Here is a 24,576-nt window from a genome sequence, read left to right as displayed (position 1 = left end):
AGTATGTACAGGCTAGTTTTTATACAGGAATTTTCATTATTGGTATAGTTCACCACCTTCCTGTTTTTTAATACTGCTGGAGTAAAGAACACTTTATAAAGAAATAGTGATAATTTTAGCACTCATGACACCACACACTTAGATATTTTAGCTTGAACTGTGAAAAATTCCCGACTGGCTTCACGCTGCCTTTCAAGAATGCATCTGGGTAACTGTTGTTTACAATCTAGGAAAACGATAAATATCGTGACTCTTCAACGCTGCAAGGAAAGGGCTGGACTAGAGCTTGCACACCAGCCTCTACCAGCCGTCCCAGGGAGCAGATGGGCCTGGCAGGCCTGCACAGGGTTCTGAAAATATTCGAGTAAGTGGCCAGATTTAAAGAGTGTGACATGTTACATAAAATTCAGATCTCTGGTTCTCGGAACAAACTAAAAACATCAAAAAATAATAACACCGAAAATAACCCCAACAATTGAGCAGCCAAGGGCCTAAATCCCAGTGCGGTTCACCTGCTGGAGCTGGGCCTGCCCTTGCAAGCTGTCAGGGTCACCAGGGCTTTCTGCAGCCCCCCAGGTCTCAGCCTGCTCCTCTGTTGGGCCGTCCCTGCCTGGCCCCGGTGGCTCCTCCTCTACATGTTGGCCAAGGGCCCTTCCACTTCTCTCAGACCTCCCCCAAAGGATGGATCTTAATGAATAAGTTCACTGTGCTTTGCTGGCTTTCTCCTGTCCTCCAAAGGGAAGTCTGACCTGTTCAGTTAACATGAACCCCAGGGCTCTGCACACCTGCTCTGTCAGGTCTCAGCTTCAGTATCACCTCCTCAGAGAAGCCTTCCCCGACCACTTGCAGAAAACTCTTTCACTTCATCCTATGTTATTTTCTTCCTATCACTGCTCATCATCTGAAAGGACCTCACTTATTTGTGTGTTCACTGTCTCTCCCACAGTGGAACGTGCACCCCAGGACAGCAGACCCCATCTTGTTCGCTGCTGCCTCCCCCGAGCCTGGAACAGTTCTCAATGAATATACTGATGAATTTGCATGAAATGAATAAACAGATACAATCTGTAGAGGATCCCAAAGGTACGCAGCAGCCTCTCTCCTATCTAGTGTCATCCTATTAACACTACTGGGAAGGGAAAGAGGAGGGGTGGGAAAAAGTGGTCTTACGTTTCACTAGCGAGTGCCTAGTATTAATTTTTGAGGGCTTTCTTATAGTGGAATTACACACGCATTTCATTTCCCTTTATTTATTTTGTTCATTTTCAATGACTCTGGACAACTAACTGAAACACATTTAAAGAGAGAAAGAGGGAGAGATGACAGCTTCTAGGACCTCTAGGCCCTGCACATTCTTTATTCAGTAGCAACATTCTTTCTAGAAGGGCTACAGTCATCAGGCAGCAGCTCTCCAGCACTTACAGCATGATATGAAAACCCACCATCACTCTTAAATTTTCAAATCTCATTCCACTGAGAACAGTATCAGAGACTAGACCACTCTACGTAAGGAGAAAATTCTACTTGGCAAGATAATTCTGTTTTAAGTTGCTCTGCACAGAGGAAACCCATAAGGCACAGAGATACTCACTAATTTCTATAAAGAGTTCGTTTATGTTTATCGCGTTTTTTGCGCTGGTCTCTACAAAAATTGCATGGATGGAGTCAGCGTAGTCCTTAGCATCTCTCTCCATGACCTCTCTGGAAGGCAACGAATTGCAAATCAGAAATTCTGCCCATCAAGAGCTTAATGTGATCCCCACCTACCCAGTAATTAACCAGATTTACGATGATAAAGGATGTCAGGAATGGCTGGTGAATGAGCCCTGGCACCGTGGTCCTCCCAATTACACCACTTCTACGGTTAAAGAAAACAGAACAGAACAGAATAGAACGCGGGACTACTAGCAATGCATCCAATGGAATGGCCAGAGAATCACTGGGGTTTCTTTTCCCCTCAAAGTAGAGCCCTTGCTTGGGGAATCGTGGAAGTGGTCCAGAGAAATTTCCAATAAACGTGCTTTCCTTAAAATATCCTTCCCCATTCAGGTATCCTATGTTATGAGAGCTGAGGGCTACACTAATCCCAGATAATGTCAAGTATGAGGCAAATGACGTTTAAATATATTACACACCTGTCTCGATATATACTCTAATTAGCTCCAAATGTCTGAACTCTTAAATTTTAGTTTGAAACTTCAGGACTCCAACCAAACAACAAAAAGGAATTTTTCAATGTCAGAGATAAAATAAAAGCAAGATTCTTACATTCGCTATTGCTCTGTAAGAAAAGGAACACATAATCAGCACTGTAATCTCCTGTTCTAATAACTTACCTCACGTCGATAAGATCACACTTATTTCCTGCAATGGCAACTACAATATTGGGTGGGCCGTGCTGTCGAAGCTCTTTTACCCAATTCTTTAATGTTGAAAATGTCTCCTGTAACACAGAGGAGGAAAGCAACTGGAGATATAAGCAACCAAAACAGAGTTTTCAAAATAGTCTAAAGAAAACGGTATGTAAGTCTTACTTCTTTTGTGATATCATAAACAATTATAGCTGCAGCCGAGCCGCGATAGTACATTGGCGCTAAGGCACGAAACTGCAGAGAAGAGGGAAAAATAAAAAACAAAATTGGGAAAACTGGTTAAATATGTTTTTTACTAGACTTTTAACCCCATTATCCCTGCACAAAAGGTAATCCTTCTCTTAATCCAAAGAAGATGACATGATGTTTTAAAGCAAATGAACCAGTAATTACCAAAGGCAAAACCTTTTAATGTAACACTGAAATGCCTCTCAGAAGGTAGTTTAGAATACATTTTTATAGGAATTAAATATGGTGCTATAAACAATTGTTTCAGCTAAAAAGGCTTTTTAATTGAACTCAATGTTATAATTCCCAAATTCATTTGTTCAATAGTCCTTTAAACGTTGGCTTCCCGAACTATCAAAGAGATAAAAACAATGCTGTAAATAGTTCTCCAGAGAAGTGGCTGCATCTGGGTGTTGCAAAGACAACGCTGTAATCTAAACGCTGATTGTGCCACGGAGATGAGCACACATTTACATTCACCACTTGCATGAGCCTGAAACTCGCTTTTTTGGTACCTTCCACACATGTGGCAGTTCCCAAATGCAGGTACATATCTCATTTCATTTACATGAATTTAACTCTGTGTGCAGGGCTCCTTCCCACCAATCACCTCCCTGCCCCAATACAATAGGGAGGGAAGAGAAGGAAAGGGAGAATAATAACAATTTAAACAGCGAGGCTGATTTAGTGGGCCATTTCTCGTGATAAGAGTGTGAGATGGAAAATGGGAAGCTCTCTCTCCAGTCAACCCTGGTTCCTGGGCATCTGTGTGAGAACCTTGCTCAGTGAATGTGATGCCAGTGTTGAAAGACAAGACTCTTATCTACGCTTGACCTTTGTCTTACACCCTGACTTTGAAACCTGATCCCTACATATGATGTGAGAGATACCACTGGACTCCCCTCTGGGTCTCTGTTCTGTGGCTTCCCCGCAAAACACAGGTAGGAACTGTCATCAGAAGTGAGCATCTGAATACATTCCATATACAGAATTACAGACTCCACAACTTCTTAACCAATGACTTAAACTTTGGCTTTTAAACTTTCATGCTAATTTGAGTTTTATAAATGAAAGTAAAATTATGACTGTAGACTCCATGAGGAAGAGAGCATGTCTGTTTAGTACCCCATTTTATCTCTGGGCCAGGTGCCTGGCACACTGTAGTAAGGCAGAAAGAAGTGGGGAATAAGGGAATAAGAACTGTTTAGGTGCAGGAGGAGGTCAAACTAAATGCCAAACCCAGATGACCATCCATGTGAAGTTTTACTAGTCTCAGTGCGAAAGATCCCTGCTGCTGGGGTCAAAGCCGGATAACTTCCAATATAATGTGTTAAGTTTTAGAGAAGAAAAAAAACCACTAATAATAAAACCTGTAAGCAACTTTAAGGAAACCAGATTATTAGGTAGAAAAGATTCTGGACTGTCTTTCATGCGGTGAGAGTCACAGGAGCAAAGGCAATGATATTAGCTTTCATTTTTGATGCGTTATTCTGGCAACATGCTTTACAAGATTGTTGGTTTTTTGGCTTTGTTTTCTTTGTTTGTTTTTTGCATTTAAATTTGTAAGGTAAAATTCATTTAGAGAAGTGCAAAGATCTTAAGTTTGATAAAAGGTCTTAAGTTTTGGTAAAACAACAAATGTGTATGTGTACAACCACGTAAACACCATCCCACTGAGATATAAAACGTTTGTATCAACATGGAAAGTTCCCTAATGCTCTTCTTTTCACGCCCCTTCTTTATCCTTGGATATCCAAGTCTATTTTATTGATATTGATATAACCACAATGGTTTTCTCTTGCTTAAGATCCGCATAGAATATCCTCTTCCATTCTCTTATTTTCAAGCAATCTCTGGGTTTACATTTAAGGGAATCCTTTTATAACCAGCACATTGTTAGATCCTGACTTTTGATCCAATCTGACAACCTCTGCCTTTTAAGTGGAATGTTTAGTTCCTTTACATTTAATGTACTTACCGATATATTTGGTTTTTACTAATATTAGGTCTACCATTTGCTGTTTGCTTTATATTTGTTCCATTAAAAAAAAGAAAACCCTGTTCTTCCTTTCTTCCCTTCTTTTGCATTAACTATTTTTTAGTATTCAATTTTAACTTATTAATTTGTCCATTGACTTTTCAGTTATACCTTCCTGTATTACTTTTTAAGTGGCTGCTCTTGTAACTACAATATACATTCCTCACAGTTGACGTAGAGTTTAAAATGCACCACCTCGGGCTTCCCTGGTGGCGCAGTGGTTGAGAGTCTGCCTGCCGATGCAGGGGACGCAGGTTCGTGCCCCGGTCCGGGAAGATCCCACATGCCGCGGAGCGGCTGGGCTCGTGAGCCATGGCCGCTGAGCCTGCGCGTCCGGAGCCTGTGCTCCGCAACGGGAGAGGCCACAGTGGTGAGAGGCCCGCGTACCGCAAAAAAAAAAAAAAAAAAAAAAAAAAGCACCACCTCATGTAAAAGATCAGAACCTTGCAAGATTTGTTTTATCCCACTGTCCTTTGTGCTACTGTCAAATATTTTAAAGCTATGTGATGACCCACACAATCCAATATTATAATTTTTGCATTAAATAGCCAGTCGTCTCTTAAATAAGAAAAAAGACAGATTTTTATATTTACTGTTTCTAGTGGTTATTATTTCTTCCTATGGATCTGAGTTACCATCTAGTGTCATTTCCTCTAGCCCGAGAACCGTTCTGGGACCGCTGCTGCTAAATCCTCTCTGTTTTTCTTCTTCTAACAGTGTCATGACTTTGACTTCATATTTTAAGGATAATTTTGGCACTTTAAAGATACACTGCTCCACTGTCTCCTGGCCTCCACTGACTCCGTGGGAAGCTGGCCCTCATTCATACTGTTGTGTCCCGCACATAATGTGTCTATACTATTATCTCTGGCTGCTTTCAAGATCTGTCTCTTTAACTTTGGTTTTCAGCAGTTTGATTATGATGGAACTAGATGTGGTTTTCTTTGTACCTATGAGTCTGCTAAACTTTTGGATTTGTGAGTTGATATATTCCACAAAATTTGGGAAATTTTCAGCCATTATTTCTCAAAATATCTTTTCTTTCTGTCTCCTTCCCCTCTTTTTACAACTTCTGGGTCTCAAGTTACACATATGTTAGATTGTTTGAATTTGTCCCTATGGTACTAAGACTATGTTCCTATTCTTCCACTCTTTGTTCTTTTGTTTTGTCACTTACCCAGTGGACTTTTCATCTTAAATACTACAGTTTTCAGTTTTAGCATTTCCGTCTGATTATTAGTTGCCATTCTGTGTAAGATTCCCCATCTGTAGTTAAGTAGATTATGACTACTTTTCCTAAAAAAAAAAAAAAAAAAAAGACTACTTTTCCTTTAAATCTCTGAACATTTCCAAACCATCTGGTTTCCATTATCTTCTCTGAAGAGTGTTAAAACACTGGCTAATCACCCTGAGATTGGTTTTACACATGGTTAGGGTGGGTCTACTTGGGTCTCTACTCTTAAGACATGGCCCTTCAGAAGTTTCAAGGGAAGCCCAACGTGTTTATCAATTCCCTCGAACAGGGCAGGACTGGACTTCCCTGTGATGAGCAGCAGCTGAATCTCTGCTCTGTCTTGTCACTCCTCCAGCTGTTGGCTTCTGTTGGGTCTCTTAGTGTCGCCCCTGTGCAGTCACAATCTGGGGGTTAAGCAAAGCCTTGAAGGGAATTTACAAGCAGATTTTGGGGGCTTCCCTCCTTGTTGGATCCATCTTTTCTGGGATTTGCCTCCTTCTTTCCCAGCTGCTCTAGCAACCTTAAACTCTGTCCTCAAATACTGCAAGCTAAAAAGACAGCCTTTCTGCGGGAGTCCTAGCTACCCTGTGCTGCATGGTCTGGGGAGCGCCCTCTGGGGAAACGCCATGAAAATGTGAGTCTCACTCAATGTCGTTCCCTTTTCAGTCCCCAGACTGCATCTGGTTGCTTGGCAGTACCTTCAGAGAGTTGTTTAATGTTCTGTCCAGAGTTTATACATAATAGTTCTCTGTGGGAGGGTTAGTCTGTTACAAGCCACTCTACCATCACTGACACTGAAACTCTTTCCATGTCCTTTTGGTGTAAAGAAAGAAGGCGGCAGCTTAAAAAGAGACTAAAGGGACGTCCGCACAGCTCTGCTCCCAATCTGGCTCTAGATCAGGGGTTGGCAAACTTTTTCTGGAAGGGGCTAGGCAGTAAACATTTGGGCCTTGTGGGTCATATGATCTCTGTCGCAACTCCTCCGCTCCATTACGGAAGTGTGGAAGTAGCCATAGACAATACGTAAACAAATAAGCACGGCTGTGCTCTGATAAAGCGGGAAGCGAGCTGCATGTGGCCTGTGGGCCACAGTGTGGACCCTGGCTCTAGGTATTACGCCACTACACGTTTTCCTGATTTCAGACACGAGAACAACTCGTATGTGGCTCCTGTGACAGTGGATGAGTCCCTGTCTTCCTGGTGCTCTGCCCTCTAGAAACAGCCATTAGGAGAAACCACAGTAAGATTCAGGGACATAAACCTTCAAGGACTGGATGCAGTGTCTATTAGACTTTGGTTAGAAGCTTTCTTTTACATGATCACAGACAGATGGCAAGTAATTGAAATGCTGCTGCTACAGTTACATTTCCGATATGGACTTGAGGTGCATGTCTGAGCAGGGGCTGGGTCTGTCTCCATGCTTCTGCAGGAGTCCCTGTTAGTGAAGGGTGATTGGTGGGAAAAGATCACTTAAAACGAATTCATTTAGGATAGCAAATAGGCATGAAAAGGTTTGACAAAGGCTCTATCTTGAGAAAAAAAATTATGAAAACGAGTTTCATTTTATCTGATATTAGAAAAAACTTAGGTTTATTATTGCAACCAGGAGCTAGTTTCCTGAATGAACACTGAGTCAGAGTTGATCGTAACTTGACTGTGATTCTTTTGATAAAACCATATGCTGGCACAATATGATATCTATCTTTCATTTCATGTTTGCCCTTCCTAGTCCTATCATAAAAAAGGAATTTTTACAAGATATTTGAGGACTCCAACAGTTTTCCCCAGGCCTCTCAACCTTCTGATACACAAATCATTACCTTCTGAAGCACTTATGTCATCATTCTGATCAGCAGTGCTCTCCTCACTTAATGTAACAAACCCCTCACCGTCCATGGCTTTGCATGACATCTGCGAAGTGCTCCAAAATCACTTTCATTGACTTAATGAAATTACGTTGCAACCAACTGTCACTGGACCATCAGAAAGATGACCCATCTGTGAAAACGCGAGGGTTAAGTGGGGAGGATGTTTGAATGGTCAGTTCATCATAAAGGGGTGCCATTTTACGATGACTTTTGGTTCCATAATAAATGTCATTACTACAGAGAGCTGAATAATAAATATGCAAATATCGGAAGTGTATAATTTGAGGCATGCAATACTCACATGGTGAAACTAGGCAGAGGATCTGTTCCTCCTTACCTGTGCCAAAGTAGGGCTGACAATCAACTGATCTAAATCCACTGGCATCAATACTGTGTGCCAGGGGCTGAGCGCACAGACATGAGGACGGTCCCTGCCCCCAAGGAGCTCACAGTCTAACAGAAGATAAACAAGTAAGGAACCGGGGGACAATCCCACGGATGTGGGCAATCGCAAAGACTGTTCAGGATCCGAAGAGATACACTAAAGAGTTCAGCTGCTAACTGGTCCTCCCAATATCTGAGCGTCAACCCCAGGTCAGGCTCTGTGCTGGGCCCTGGGAATACGACCCCGTGGTCCCGGCTCTCACAGTTTACAGTCTGTGGGGACAGCCTGTCAGGAAGAGTGTGCAGACAGATATCTAATTACAACTTGGAATGAGGGTCCTGAGGGAAATGAATAAAGGACAGTGACGGAGAATGAGCTAGGGTCATGCTTAGGTGCAGAGGGGTTAGGGAAAACTGTGACGGTGTGACACTGAACTTGAGACGAAAAGGCTGGTAAGGAGCCAGCTGGCCAGGCTCCGAGTAGAGGGAAGAGAGTTCCAGTACGAGAAACAGCGTGTGTGAAGGCCTGGTTCTGGAGAGTCTGAGGAACTGAGCGGAGGCAGTGGGCTGGGGCTCAGCGGGTGAGAGCGTGGACGGACCGGGAGGGCCCTGGAGAACAGGTGGAACAGGCCATGCAGGGCTGTGCAGGCCAGTGGGCAGGGCGTGGCTCCCAGGAGAGGGGCAGTGGGCAGTCACTGAAGGGCAGTAAGTGGGAGGATAAGGTACTAAGTGGGGCTGGGAAGGGGGTAGGCAGGAAGACCAGTTCAAAGGTGAAAGGAATTCTCAGGTGAGAGTTAAAGGTGGTGGAGAGCAGAGAGCTGGCAGTGGAGACAGGGAGAACCGAGCGGATCTGAGGTGCATTGAGAAGCCGGAGCTGTCGGGACATGCGGTCTCGCCGACGTGGCAGGCTGACGGGGAGGGGGTCAAGGAGAGCCTCCGCGTTCACGCCTGAGCACAGCGGGCACGTGGCCACCTGAGGACTGCACGGGTGGTGAGGAAAGCTCCCTGGGCGACATGAGACGCGAGCTCTGAAGGCTGAGCATGGCGCTCTCTAGGCTAACGGTGGGAGGGAGGGTATTCTGAGCAGAGGGAACGGCAAGCCATGGGTATGAGGGTGTGGACTGGCCTGGCGCACTGCAGAAGCCTATCAGTTTGGTCTTGGAGGATGAACTGGTGGAAGGAGGTGAAGGTGGAGAGTCAGGCCGAGGTTGGCACGGTCCGGGCCCTAAAGGCCGTGGCCAGGACAAGCGGGAAGGACAAGCTCACACATGCGCCCTGGAGGATCCTCACAGCATTTCAAACAGTCTGTGATTAGCTGTCAGATGCTTCGCTCTTCTTAAACCCTGTGATCCGGCAACAACCAGCTGGCGCGAGGGCTCACTGCAGGCACCCCTCTCCTGAGGGTCTCCTCGGCGCGGGGCTCTGATGGGCGGGCCTTCCGGGCCCACTGGGCTCATCTACATTCCCTGCGCGAGCCCCTGGATGGTTCAGTGATCTAGCTCCAGGTAGGGGTGAGGCAGATTTGCATCTCAGGGCAACTACTCTTGGTGCAGAATCAATTAGAAATGGGGAAACGAGAGGCATGCAGACCAGCTAATTACAAAACTTCACAGAATCCTGCTTTTATGGTAGCCATAAGAGAGAGGCATAAACCCTTGTGTTGTTCTTTTTTTATGTTCTGGAAAGATGTTACATATCACCATGTCTACCAGGACGGGCTCTGATTCAAAGCATAATGGAATCTATATCATAGCATGTGCTTTATAATGAGGGTTTCGCTGTGTCATCAAATATATGGGAGGGGGTAACCGAAACTTGGGATTCAGTGAAAGGGCACATATATTACTTGTACGAAGAGCCACGAGTTCGTGGCTAATAGGCTAGATGCCAGGGCTGTGGCAATGGATATATTCAGGAACACTGTGTGGCAAGCAGCCCTTCTGAAGGACAGCAGAGTGACGGTTAGCAAAAGCCTATCCCCACTGGAGACGCACAGCCCAAACAACATAGGAGCAGCGGGGACCGGAGACTTAGCAGATGCATCTAAGATGAGGAAATGGACACAAGGTGTGATATCCAGCATTAAAAAAACAGAAGAAACCAAACAGAGCAAACTTCAGACATTAAATCTGTACAAAATGTACGCTGTCTACGTCTAGGACAACAGTAATGGTTTGTTGGGTTTTCCTCCACGTGTCTGTGATGATTCTTGTCAGGTTTTATACCATTTGCGGTATCTATGACGTCTCAGATAAGACTGTGAGGACAGACTATGTCTCCTGATTACTTCTTCTATAAGAGCTTAAGGTAGCACCGTGTATCCATCACATGTTCTTGTTTTGATAATACTGTTTGAAAACAAAAGTAAACAGCAGCTGAATAATGGGGTAGCTGCCAGACACACCTCAACAGGGAAATGAAACTCCGGGCCCAGAGGGAAAATGAGGTGGCAGCAGCGTCTGGTCCCCTCCCCGCCTTCCCACCCCGTCCGATTTGGGCGGGCTTTGCCAAATGCCATTCTGCACAGTGATGCCGCGCTCCCGGCCCCAGCTCTGGTCCAGGCCCTTCCTGAGGCAGACGACCACCCTGGACAACTTCATCATCAGGCGTTTATTAAGCACCTATCGCACGGCACTGTGTTAGCTCATCCATTTCACTTAAATCTCAAACTTTATATGCTGTAAAGTTCCCTCCTTAGCTTTTAAAAGGCGACTATAAATGAGATGTGCTTAACTCTCCCTTTCTACCATTAATTCTTTTATATCTTTGCTAGAGGATGGAGCCCAAATTACACACAATACTCTGAGCAGGGTTTTATCAGACCCGTTACTCAGCGTTTAATTGAAGACACTAAAAAGTATAAAAATGTCCTCAGTGCCCATACCACTTTCCCCATCGGTGGACTCTGTGGTTCTAATTGAAAAGAAAAAGGCTGGCCCCCGCAAATGGAAAGACGTGTCTCCAGCGCAGAGAAGCGAGGTGAGCGACGTGAAATGACAGGAACCGGCGGTTCTGTTGGAGCTTTAATTTGGGCCTCAGAAAAACACAGAGCGAATTAAAGATGACTTACTCGTTCTTGTCCAGCCGTGTCCCAGATTAGGAATTTATGCAGCTCATTCTGGTGCTGGACGGTCTTGGTCATAAAAGATGCCCTGTAAAGAGAGACCTAAATGATCAGAACACAATTACTTAGCGCACGTCGCCAGCCCCAGCGGGAACCACCACCTCGACTTCACGTTCAAACTCCCGCTCCGTGCTACATGCTAATCGGGGTCCTCTCTGGAGTATTTACGAGCTGCTCAGATGCTGGCTGCATATTCTGTGTCAAAATAAAGTGTCAGGCATATCTGCCCAACACAAAGGAAGGGTTCTTTGGCTTGTGGCTGCCTGAGCTCCATATCAAAAGAACCAAGAGATAATTTGATAATCCAGATATTAGCCTCCCTTGTAATATACAGAAGCTGTTCTTTAAAAAGATGGCACCATGGGAAAACTTTTGTAAAAAAAACTGTGTCCAGGAAATCAGTGTGCTTATAAGCATTAGGCCATTTAGGTCTGTCCTCACCCATGCCTAAACCACATGACCACATACAGAGCTAGTGTAACACTAGAGTTAATAAAACTAAGATGCCAAACAAGAAGCAGGAAGACAGCTGGTACCTCTGTGTTTCAGCAACAAAGCAGTCCCTGGGTGGTCCTGATGGGCCACATCAGGCCTCAGGGGCCGCCCCAGCCCTCCATGGGGAAAGGAATGCTGATGTGCTCTCTGTGAGGTGCCACTCTGCCCAGAGGCCCGTGAAGGCAGGGGCTGGGGGTGTCTCATGCTTTCTGGAGAATCTGTGAGGGGCTGTGGTGGCCCAGAACACACGCCTGGACCCTCTAGGGGCTCCTGGCTAAAGGTTCAGAAGTCCTGCCCTGGGCCTGTGCTCGGCTCCAATGCTACCCTCTCCTCCCCATCTCACCCAGGAAGCTCCCTCCTGGGAAGCCCTTTCTCTCCCAGTCTCCTCAGTGCATCCGAGTCTGGCTCAAGAACCCAGAGATGATTATGTCTTCCTTCCCACTGAATAAGCCTTCTGGGGCCGAGGGTCAAGTTGTACTCTTGGAGTCATAGCCTAATCATCCTAATCAGACAACCAACTCGATGGCTAGACATTTTCAAATGTGCTGGATCTGAAATATCCTTGAGATTCAAGTTACAGATACATAATTTTCAAGAAAGTTCAAGCTGAAATCGATAGAATGACTTTCTGAAGTATTACTGAGCTTAGATAAATATCAGAATCCTAGGTTTAAAAACTTAAACTCTGATACAATGAATTCCTAGTAATATTTATATAAATTTATGGTTTAGCAAGCAGCCACCAAAGCAGTGACTGTGATGAGGAAGGGGGAGTGAGCCGGGAAGCAAGATCACATTTATTGGGCCGCGGCTACTTGGTATCTCCTTAAGGGACGTTTACCCCGTGCTGTCCTTAGTAAAGTGCTTTAGGCACAGAAGGTGCTCAATAAATGCTTATCATGTCAAGAACTTCTGGCAACTCAGCATGATTAAATCAAGATATGCAGCACCATGATTTCTCACTTTAGGAAAGATCTAAGCATTCAAAAAGCCTTATTTATTGTGAAGATTAAATGATATGATGTATGTGAAAGCGCTTTGCAAATTGTAAAGTATTATCCCTATACAAAATATTATTACTATTGTTATTATTGTTATTTAAAGGCAGCTGCAGGAAATGTTTTAGTTTAGACTCTGCAATTAGTCCTAAGAGCATGCAACTCAACTCTCCATCAATTATGGCTGTGGTGTTAGCTGTAAGAGTGACAACAGACACCTGTTAACAGAGCCACTGCATCCAACACATCCAACAAGAGAAGAACAAGAGAGAAATATGCTTTAAGTAGAGAAAAAGCTGAGAAAGATATATACAACAATTAAAAGGAAATGTTTCATTATTAGATCTGAATTCACTGAAATCCAACCAACCTGCCAACCGTTTCCCTTGTAATGAAAGCACAGATTCATTACTCAGACAGGAGGAGAAAAGACAAAATGGCAGCTGCAATGTAATGCAGGGATCTAAAAGGATTAACCCTAACTTCCTGTCTGCGACCCACGGCCATCCTTCCACCTCTCCCCCATGGTCGCTCTCAAGACAACTCCTTCCCATCTGCACTGAGGTCCTGTTGTGTCCAAAGCTCTCTCCTTAGGTCTCCTTGGATCTACACATCTGTTGGCCTCTTGTCCTTTTATCGCCAGCATCACTCGCCATACTGTGCCAGTTCTTTAGGAATCTTGCCTGTCCTTCTGTCTCAACCACCTGGAAAAGCCTCTCTCCCTGATTCCTCTGCAGAGAGGTGGGGTGGCTGCCTTGCTGGAAGAAAGTCACAGAGCTGTGAGGACCGGTGTGAAGACTGTCCTACTTCAGCTGAACCCGCCCAGGCCTCTCATTCCACATAGCAACGATCCCACACTCCTACGACTTTTTTCCAGCTCCCAACCACTGCCCGAGACCCCTCTTTCCTGGGCAACAGCTTGTTTCGGCCTTCTCAGAGAAGACAGAGGTTATAAGCCCAAAGTTTCCCCACATGTTCCCCCATCAACCATCCCAAATTGAGAATAAGCACACTTCCATTCACACCAGCTATGATTTCCACTTTTCTGCCTCTGCTGAGTCAGAGATGTCTTGTCTTTGATTCACCCATCATCACTGCTCTCATCATGATCCCAGCACACCCTGCCTGGGCCACTGCAGTCATCAAACTGGTCTCCTCCTCCCAGACTCAAATCCTCCCAATTGCTCTGTTTCTACCTTCATGATGACTGTTCCTTTTCCTTGAATGCTTTCCTCCCTGGCCAAATGCTCCTCAGGTTTTAGGTCTTAGCTCAGCTGCCAACAATCACAAAAATCTGTGTGGTCCACCCAAGCCAGGCAGCTTTGCACCCCAACTTCACCCTGCAACACACACATCATCCCATTTGTCTTCAGGGCATCTGCTACAAGGTCTGTATGATATCTGCCTGGCTTATTTATTTATCTATTTTTAAATTTACCTGTTCAATGCCTAACTCACCCATGAGAAATGTAAGCGCCACGAAGGTAGGGACCTTGTTGTACGTCTTTCCCTGTAATAGGCGTTATCTTCCTCATCTCCCTCCTTGCTATCCTGGAATTCTGACAAAGCATTTACCATGTGCCATAAGCCACTTCGCCTTCCATGACGCCCACAGCTCCAGGGAGTCTCGGCCAAGCACTCCCCAAAGCATAAAGTGAGAAGTGCTTCTGGAGCACAGAGAGCTGAGATCAGAGGAGCCTTGGGGGCTCTTGAGCCAGGGGGGTGGCCTCTGGGGGTGGGGGTGGGTGCCACCAGCAGGGCTGACCACGCCCAGGGAAGTCCTCACGACCTGCTGCTGCTTGGCCGCCAGCTCTCACCTCCAGGCCAGCCAACAGGCACTGGGAGACAGCCAGGTGTCTTGAGCAGTGACCAACTCCCGTGTCCCTCCGTTGCCCAGACTTCCAGAGCCATGCTAAGGAAGAGGCTGTGGCACTCACAGCTGAAGCAGGAGTGCCTCCCCAACCGCCGGGTCTCAGCTCAGGTGGCTGTGGCGTGACCACCACGCCTCCCTGTCCTCTCCTCCCCGAGCCCTGTGACGCCTCTTTACTGCAACAGGTATCTCTGTTGATCTTTGAGAACCTGAGATCTTGGCCTCTCACACCTGTAAGGACATTTCCTCCCCTACACAGTGACAACACCCTGACTCGGGCCAAACACGGCAGGGGGTGATGCCCACTGTCTCTCCCGGGTGGTCCCTGCGTGCTGGCCGGCCCTGGGCAGGAGGCCTCCCGCACGGCTCACCAGAGTGAATCCTGTCCCACAGCTTTAGGCTTTCATCCGTGGGGGACAGCGCTTTTCTAAATCTGACCGCCTTCAGCTCAGCTCCACAATCTAGACACTTCATTCCCATCTCACACATGATGCGGTGAAGACGGGGCTTATTTCCACTCCACTCTCACAACAGTCTCCAATTCCAAGTTCTCAATCAGAACATGGTGTCTGCCTTCCACGGAACAGACACTGGTCTGCAACTCTTCTTTGTCCTTTGTTACTTCCATCCACTCTGAGAGAACTGTCTGGTTCTTCATTTTACATTTAATCTGCATTTGAACCTCAACCCCTGAAATAAATTCATAAATTGGACCCTACTCTTCGAGCGGGACCACTACAATTTCTCCCTCCCATCATGACTCCAACTCCAGGATCACTCCTTTAACGTTCAAGTTAAACGATGCGGACGGTATGATAGCTTCAGTAGCTTGCTTTTTGAAAAGCAGGCGATGGCTTCCTGCATCCAAACGATACGTTCTTGTTTTCCAGCCTGCCATTTACTTGTCTGATAACCTTATTCTTCACTGCTAAACCATCTCTCCTCACTCTGCCTACGCAGATCTTATTACCTTTTAAATCTAAGATCCCTACTAGCATTATTTCCTAAAGCTAGAATGCCTTTCATATACCTCTCCATTTTTCATGACATTCTAAAAATATGACTTTCATGGGCACCAAGTAGTCATGATCTTTGGTAGGAGCACGTGTTCCCAATGAAAGTACCTGCTACAAGGTGTTTTAAAAATGCCTTTCCTCTAACTGCAGTAGGCTTGTTCGGCTCTCTCAGAACACAGGTGTGCTCTGCATCACACTCCAGTACCTCCAAGCCCTTTCCTTGGAATGACACATGGATGCTGCCATCCCCATAATGGTCTGTGGTGCCTTGTAAGGAAGGCTTTGAGTGTCCAGAACCTCAGCTCCTCATGTAGGTTCCACAGTCACATGCATCTTTAAACTCTACCATCTCTCAGAGATCTAAGGTCTGACGTGCCATTTCGTACCACTCTGCACAGGGCTGTTGTCTAGGCAGCCCTGCCCACCTGAACCAGAGCGGTGGGTGCACACGAGACGGCTAGGCCACAGGTTCACGATCACCCTAAGCAAGTTCTCTAGTACTTTCTACATTTTTGTCATTCTAAAAACTTTTGCAAAAATATTTAAAATCAAGGAAAACATTACTTTAAACCTAAAGACAATTAGACTTAATAACAAAGAGTATAGCCTAAGTTTGTCAAGAATAACTTACACAACGGAAAAACTTTTCACAACATAAACAATAAAATCAACAACAACAGGGATGCAGCTAGCTGCCCTGAGTGGCCGTGATGGTCAGGTGCTCTTCTCGTCCTTCACGCGTGTGACCCCATTGAGTCCTTGCTGGTAGCCTCTGGGTTGGGTTCGATTCGTCAGCACCATTTTGCAGACAAGGCATGGAGGGGCGGAGCAAGTGAGTGGCACAGCTGGGAACCTCACCAGGCGGCTGGGCCCTGAGCCTGGCCTGGGAACCGCAGCACCGCAGGGCCGTCGTGCACTGGGTGGTCGACTCCCTCAAACACATGCCTTCTTCTGTCCGGCAGGAAGTCTGGGCAGGCAGGAAGGCTGCAACCCCACCCCTGCCCCCAGGAGGCTCACAGGGAGAGGACTGGTCAGATGACAGATAATTATAAGGCAGATACTCAACGAGATACTGAAGGATGGACAGAGAGTTGCGGGAGCACAGAGGTAAAGCCACATCTGAGTTCCCAGGAGAAGGGTGACTCCAGGTGTGGGAGGATGGATAACACCCCTCAAGAGGATGTCCACACCCCAACCCTAGAACCTGTGAATAAGTTACTTTCCACGGCAAAAGGGGCCTTACAGACGCGATTAGGTTAAGAATCTTGCAATGGGGTGAGGATGCTGGATTATCAGATGGGCCCAATGTAATCACAAGGGTCCTTAGAAGGAGACGAGGAGAAGCTGGAGCCAGAGAAGGTGATGTAAGATGCAAGTGGAGACCAGGATAATGTGCCCTGAAGATGGGTGAAAGGCATCTTCCGGGGCACTGCTCCCTTCCCCTGTGTTGTGAGGCGCTCTCCTGCACGGGAGCTTGTTTTCCAGGGGGTGCTGGGCTCGAAGTGGCCAAGGTCCCACCCCACTGGCCTGGTTTCCCAGGGTCCTCACATAGGGGAGGAGAGCCATGCCCTGCTTCCTTTCCCACCCTTCTGGATTTGTTATTATTTTGCGTTCTTAACACCTGCCAATAAAGACTGTCTACACTGAAAAAAAAAGAAAGCACCCGGGAGAGCAGCGGTGCCAGGTATGGGAGGCTGGAAGAAAGGCAGCCCCGAGAAGCTGCAAAAGGCAAGGAAGCCAATTCCCTCCTCAGAGCCTCTGGGGGAGGGAACCAGCTCTGCCAATACCCTGACTTTAAGCCAGTGCAACTGATTTCAGACTTCTGACTTCCAGAACTATAAGACAATAAACTTGCGCTCTTGCAAGTGACATTTGCTATATTTTGTTACAGCAGCAATAGGAAACTAATACACTAGGGAGGACTTCACGAGAAGAGCTGAAGTTGGAGCTGAACCCCGCTGAACCCTCCTTCAGGAGAGAGTTTGCCCAGCAGAGGCCCAGCAACAGGACCTAAGGTGGGGGGATCACATTCTATAAAGAAAAACAGCAGGAACAAAAGCACAGAATGGTGAATGTGCAAGACGAATCCAAGTGGTTCTGCAGAGTGAGCCTGGGTGGGGTGGGGTGGCCAGCACATTCAGGTAACCACAGAAAAGGCTCCAGGCAGGGCGCGGACAGACAGGTGGTAAAGGTCAATGAGACGCTGCATCTTCAAACCAATGAGTGTCTGCTCTGCGTGAGGCCCTGTTTCCTGTATGTCAGCATCTCCCGAAGGCCAGGGCCTCACTGTCACCATTTCAGCCATATCCATGTTCCATCTGTTTTACTTACTACTGAATATTGTAAAAAATCATTCTATTTTTTTTAACTTAAACTTCTCTGAGCAATAATATTGGTAAAATTAAAATCCAGCAGGATTCATGGACTAGTTTATTTTTTCTAACAGACCATAAAATACTTAACAATATAAATTTAAAACGACCACCTGTGCACCATGTGAAGTCATTTGGAGGATGGTGTTTGGGGAAAGACGGCTGAAAGTGGGAGGAGCCCCTGAGGGGGGAGGAAGGCATAGTATTATCAGACCTGTTTGAAAGCTGAATTCTGGAAGCAACAGGCCTTTGGGGTCCTTCTGCCAGATACCAAGCCCTTAATAACCCATGGATGAGTGAGATGGATGGCTATTTTTAAGGACCTTACAGGGCAGAAGTGGAAATGGATTTCTAAGCAAAACCTGGGGAATACTAAGCACCGTGAGAGCTTGGACCAGATGGAGGGAACGGGACACAAAAGGGAAACAGGGAAGGAATCGAGCTAGGAGGCCCTGAAACAATCCTGGAGAAAGATGGCAACTATGTGTGTGATGAGCTATTTCAGTCATTTCCAAATTGTTATTATATCATTAATTTTTGGAATAGGTAATGCACTCGTACGCTTCATGACCCAGAATGTACAGAACAGGTATACTGGCCTGAAATGTCTCCCTCGCACCCCTCTCTCCCAGCCATTCAATTCCTCTCCCTGGAAACTATCTCGTCCGTTTCTTAGGTTTCCTTTCAGATATACCTGCGGTTTATACAAGCATATATGCATACAGTTTCCCCTGCATCCTCTTTTATTAATTAACCCAGATGGTAGAATATAGTACGTCTCTTTGATTTTTTTCACTCTACACTACACCTAGGAGGTCATCCAATATAAGTACATAAAGTTTTCTCAAGCTGGCCTTTTCCCCTTCATCATATTATATCAAGTGATTACACTATAAACAATAGAATCAGCCCCCTGCTAATCCACAACGCTGCAAGGACTAACCTTGCATAGTTACTAACCTTGTTGTTTGGAACTTCTGTGAGTTTATCTGAAGGATAAAGCCCTAGAAGTAGAATTTCTGGGCAAGGATCTGAGACAACAGCATTCTCACTAGGAGTGCAGGCTTTTCGGCCAGACTACCCAGCTCTGTTTATTAGTTTTGCCACCAACTGGGCAAGTCAATTAACCTTTCTTTGCCTCAGTTCTCTCATTTGAAAACTAGGAATACCTTCAGTACCTATAACACAGGGCTTTAAAGCGTTATATATATATAAATATATATGCACATTTTACCGAAGTATAACTAACGAACAATAAAATGAAGCATATGGTTTGACATTTCATATTCTCGTGTAACTACTGCCCCAAAAAAGATAAAGAACATTTCTATAACCCCCAAAGTTTCCTTAGTTAAGGAAAGTTTGCCCATTTCTAGTTAAGTCTTGTACCTACCCCAGGCAAAACCTTTTGACTCCTACTTCATAGATGAGTTTTGACTGTCCTTGGATTTCATAGAAAGTATATACTCTTGTGTCTGGCATCTTTCATTTAATGACGTTTTTGAAAGGAATCTATATTATTTGACAGCTAATTCTTCTTTTATTACTGTATGGTATTCCACTGTATGAATATATCAGACTTTGCCCATGATTATGTCAAGGGATATTTGGGTTGTTTCAAGCTTTTGGCTATTATGAATAAGGCATTTTTTTTTACAAGTCTTTCTCTAAACATATATTTTAATTTCTCTTGGGTGAATACCTAAGGGTAGAAGTGCTGAGTCATAAGTTAGATATACGTTTAACTTAATACGAAAATAGAGCACAGTCCTCCGAAGCAGTCACACTGTTTCCTGCTCCCCTCAGAAATGGATCCCGTTCTAGCTGCTCCACATTCTCACCAGCATTTTGGCTGTTATGCTTTAATGTCAGCCATGCCTTATGACAAGGCAAGGATGTCCACTCTCACCACTTGTATTCGACACTGTATTGGAGGATTGAGTCAATAATATAAGGAAAAAAAAGCACCAAGACTGTAAAAACAGTAAAACTGTCACAGAGACCATATTTATAGACCTCAATATAGTGTATGTAGAAATGCACAATGTCCTGTGGAGTCTATAAAATACGTGAACGCTAGAAATAAGAAAATTGACATTCAATGTAATTATTTCCATGACTGGTTTTAAGTTTCTCATTTTGGCATTTGTTTGTTGTTTCTCTGCTCCTCCTTTTCTGTCTTCTTTTGGATAAATCACACTTTTTTCTGTATTCTATTTTTTCTCTTGTATTGACTTTTTAGCGATACCCCTTTGTGTGTGCCTATTTTTTCCAATGTTTCTCTAGAGTTTACAATATGAATCTTTAAATTTCAGTCTATTTCCACATAATATGGTGCTACTTCATGAACAATGGAAGATATACAACAATCTAATTTCATGTATTCCTCTCCCACCCATTGTGCTCGTTGCCTTATATTTAGCTTCTTCAAATGTTATAAACACAGTAATACAATTGTTATTTTTGTTTTAAAAGCCAACAGTCTTCTTAGAATTTCATTTAGTATCTTTCATGATATGGGTCTGCTGTAGGCAAATTCTCTCAGCTTTTGCCTGCAAATATCTTTAATTTACCTTCACTTTTGAAGAAAATTTTTGCTAGATATAGAATTCATGCTTGGCAGGTCCCTGCCCCACCTTTACTTACTGTGTTGAAGATGCCATGTCATTATCTTCTGACCTCCAGTGTTTGTTTAGAAGTCGGTGACAATTCTTATCACTGTTCTTCAGTATACAATGTGTTTTTTAATGCCCTTCTGATTGCTTTTAAGATCAACTCTTTTGTATTTATTCTGATTGGCGTTTGGAGATATTCTTGGATTTGTGTATTGATCACGTTCATCAGTTTTGGAAAGTTCTTGTCCTTTATGTCTTGAATTATATTTTTGTGCCATTCTTTTTCTCCTTTCTTTCTGGGATGCCAGTGATGTGTATGTGAGTGTGGCATAATAAGAAATATATATTTGGTCTTTGTTCCCAGGCTCTGACACAGGGCTCTTAAATCTCTTGGAATATCCTGAGTGAGTGTCTTTTGTTCAGATGAGGTGAATCCTGGCAGGTCTCTAGATAGCTCCAGATTGTGGGGTGGGAGGGCGGGTTGCCAGAAAAGACCAGATCTTGATAAGGGGGTTGGAACTTTCGGCCCTACCCTCCATCCTCTGGGGAGGGAGGAGGAGCTGGAGACTGAGTTAATCTCAATGGCCAATGATTTCGTCAGTCATGCCTAGCAATCGAGCCTCCATAAACATAAAAAGTCCTTAACAATGGGGTCTGAAGAGTTTCTGGATTGGTGGCATCCCCCCAACTCCACAGGACAGAAGCTCCTGTGCTTGGGACGCTTCCAGCACTACAGACCTCTCTGTCTCACTCTTCATTTGTATACTTTATAATAAACCAGTAAATGTAAGTAAAGTATGTTCCCGAGTTCTGTGAGCTATTCTAGCAAATTATCAAACCTCAAAGGGGTGGAGGGGTATGTGTGTGTGTGTGGGGGGGAGTCTCAACTTTGTAGCCACGTCAGACAGAAGTGTGGGTGCCCTGGGCACGTGACACTGGACTGGCACCAGGAGAGCCAGCAGTCTCGTGGGACTGAGGTGTGAACCTGTGGAGTCTGACACAACTCTGGGGAGGTAGTGTCAGAAACGAACTGGACTGAAGGATGTCCAGTGGTTGTCTGGAGAGTTGGAGAGTTGATTGTTGGTGTGGAAAAAACCACACATTTGGTGGAAGAGGTGTCATGAGTAAAAAGTTACAGTGAAACTGCCTTGATATTGTCCTACAGATTCCAGACGTCTTTTTGTTGTTGTTGTTAACTCTTTTCTTCCCCTTGTGGTTCAGTCTACTGACCTGACTTTAAATACAACTTTTATTAGATCAGCTGAATGGCTGACCGGCCACAGCAGAGGAAGGATCGGCAAACATGATCAGGATTTTGAGGAGTTCTCTTGGCCTTCCAGCTCCCTGCCTGGATCCCTGTGCCCTGGCTGCTGTCACCCTACGTCCAGTGAAGGCGGGGACTCCCTCAGAGATGTTTCTCTGGGCTCACCAGCTGCCTCAAGTCTCCGCAGTTGACAGCCTGAGGGCCCCGTCTACGGCAGCTTCTCCCTGTCCCTGTCTCTGCAGGGAAGGAGGGCAGCCATGGATCACTTCTCTCTTGTGAGTGGCTTGTCACTTTCTGAAGTTTAGTTCATTTAGGTTACTTTGTGAGCTGAGATGTCTAATGGGCTTTTAAAAATTTATCTTGCTGGTATTGTTTATTTTTGGATGAGAATTTTGTGACTTTTTATATCTGGATGGTAAGCACACAGGGTTGTTTTAAGGATTAAGTTACCGTATTTGAAGTATGAAGTATGAGCAACATTATCACTACAGCTTGGAGCTTGGAGTGGTTGTATCAATTCACACTCAGTGGTGGACGCACTGACAAGGAGGATGAGGTCTTTGGGACGAAAGGTGGAGAGAGGAGTTCAGGGGCAGATATGTGATGTCCCAGGCGTGTCTGCAGTGACACAGCAGTCATCTGCAGTCGCTGGAGAAAGGTGGCTCTCAAGGCTGTGAGGGTGAATGAAATCACCTGGGCCAAGACCCAGGGCCATGGCAGAAATCTTCCCTGCTTCCACATTTTAGGGGTGGACACCAAGGCCAAGAAACAGAAAAAGGAGGACTATCCCAAGAGGTAGGAAGGAGGAGAATCAGAACTGTATCCCAGGGACTTCCCTGGTGGCGTGGTGGTTAAGAATCCGCCTGCCAATGCAGGGGACATAGGTTCGAGCCCTGGTCCAGGAAGATCCCACGTACCATGGAGCAACTAAGCCCATGCGCCACAACTACCGAGCCTGAGCCCTACAGCCCGCGAGCCACAACTACTGAGCCCATGTGCCTCAACTACTGAAGCCCGCGCGCCTAGAGCCTGTGCTCCACAACAAGAGAAGCCACTGCAATGAGAAACCAGCACACTGCAATGAAGAGTAGCCCCCACTTGCCACAACTAGAGAAAGCCCGTGCATAGCAACGAAGACCCAATGCAGCCAAAATAAATAAATAAACAAACAAATAAATAAACTGAACCCTGGCCTCAGAACCTTTGCACTTTCTTAAAAAAAAAAAAAAAAAAAAGAACTGTATCCCAGGTAACAAGAGGCTTTGCAGAAAAAAATAAAGAATGCTAGGTACTTCTAGAGAGGAGAAATACAATAAAATGGATTATACTTGGCCATTCACGAGCTGATGTTAAACTCTGCAACAGTGGATTCAGTGCACTAATAGGGCAGATGTCGATAAGAGGAGGATCTAAAATGAATCAGAGATTGGTAAATAGAGATGATGACTGTATACAATTGTAAAAGTCTTATAATTAAAGAACAATCTTTTTTTTTTTTACTGAGCACATAACTAAGGGCTAGGCACTAGGGATACATCTGTAGTCACTCTGGATAAGGTTCCTTTTCTCATAGAACTATGGAGTGGTGGGGTCAGACAGTAAGTAAATAAATAGATAAATGATAATAGATTTTAATATTTACTATGAAAATAACAAAACGTTATGTGGTAATAGCGATTAGAGTGGTTATTTCAGCAAGGAAAAGAGCACTAAAAGAAACAAACCAACCAGATATTCCAGAACTGTAGAAAAATAATACCTGAAATAAAGAATAAAGATAGGTTTAAAATTAGATTAGAATTAGTTGAAAAATTTTAAAAGATTAAAAACTGGATTAAGGGCTAGGAGAAAATACCTAGTTTAAGGCGTGGAGGAAAAAAATAATGGAAAGTGTAGAAAAGAGTGTAAAAGCCACACACACAAATTCTAAACTATATGTAATAGTAGTCTGAGAATGTGAAGAGAGAAAATGGAGCAAAAGCCATATTGAAGAGATAATGGTTGAGAATTTTCCAACTTGAAAGACATCAAACCACAGGTTCAAGAAATACTATGAACCCAAGCAGGATAAATACAACAAAAGTCTCACCTAAGCACATCAAAGTAAAACTGGTGAAACCTTACGATGAAAAGGACATCTCAAAGGCACTCAGAAGAAAAAATGACGCATTAATATTCGGAGAGCAACAAGACTGACACCTGACTTCAATAAAAACAGATGAAGTTGTAAGAAAATGGGATACATATTTTCAAAGACCTAAGACAATAACTGAAAACCAAGAATTCTATATCCAATGAAAATAGACTTTAAAAAATGATTGTGACGTGCCAAAATAGCTTAAATTAAAAACAACTGTTGAAGATGTGGAACAAATGGACCTGTCATGTATTGCTGGTAGGAATGGAAAAGTGCATGCAACCACTTTGGAAAACAGCAAGTTCTTATAAACATGCCTTAAAACCTATTGTGGCAGCCAGCATCTAAGACGGCCCTAAGGATCCTCACTCCTGGTATTTATGTCCTCGTGTAGTCCCCTCCCACAGTGAATGGAGCTGACCCGTGTAACCAAGAGGTTATTACTGAAATGAAGGTGAGGTCACAAAGACACTGTGGCTTCCATCCTGGGCTCCCATGTTGTGAGGACACTCAAGCAACCCTATGGAGAGGTCAGTATGGCAAGAGCCAGAATCGCCCAGC

At 44.8% G+C, this 24,576-nt stretch overlaps 1 protein-coding gene across 1 annotated transcript in view; it reads right to left on the bottom strand.

The window, feature by feature from the left end:
• The window catches only part of RAB22A (RAB22A, member RAS oncogene family), a 49,928-nt gene that overhangs the window by 7,362 nt on the left and 17,990 nt on the right, over nucleotides 1–24,576 (bottom strand). Inside the window, exons 3-6 of the mRNA XM_067708593.1 lie at nucleotides 11,195–11,276; nucleotides 2,535–2,606; nucleotides 2,337–2,443; nucleotides 1,592–1,701 (exon numbers count right to left, since the gene is read on the bottom strand). Coding sequence (XP_067564694.1) covers nucleotides 1,592–1,701; nucleotides 2,337–2,443; nucleotides 2,535–2,606; nucleotides 11,195–11,276 — 371 coding nt within the window. The remainder of the gene's footprint in view (nucleotides 1–1,591; nucleotides 1,702–2,336; nucleotides 2,444–2,534; nucleotides 2,607–11,194; nucleotides 11,277–24,576) is intronic.

The sequence above is a fragment of the Pseudorca crassidens genome, chromosome 15 (assembly GCF_039906515.1).
Source record: "Pseudorca crassidens isolate mPseCra1 chromosome 15, mPseCra1.hap1, whole genome shotgun sequence".
Lineage (NCBI taxonomy): Eukaryota > Metazoa > Chordata > Mammalia > Artiodactyla > Delphinidae > Pseudorca > Pseudorca crassidens.
The sequence above is the reverse complement of the archived record's forward strand: the minus strand, read 5'-3'. Positions and strand labels throughout refer to the sequence as shown.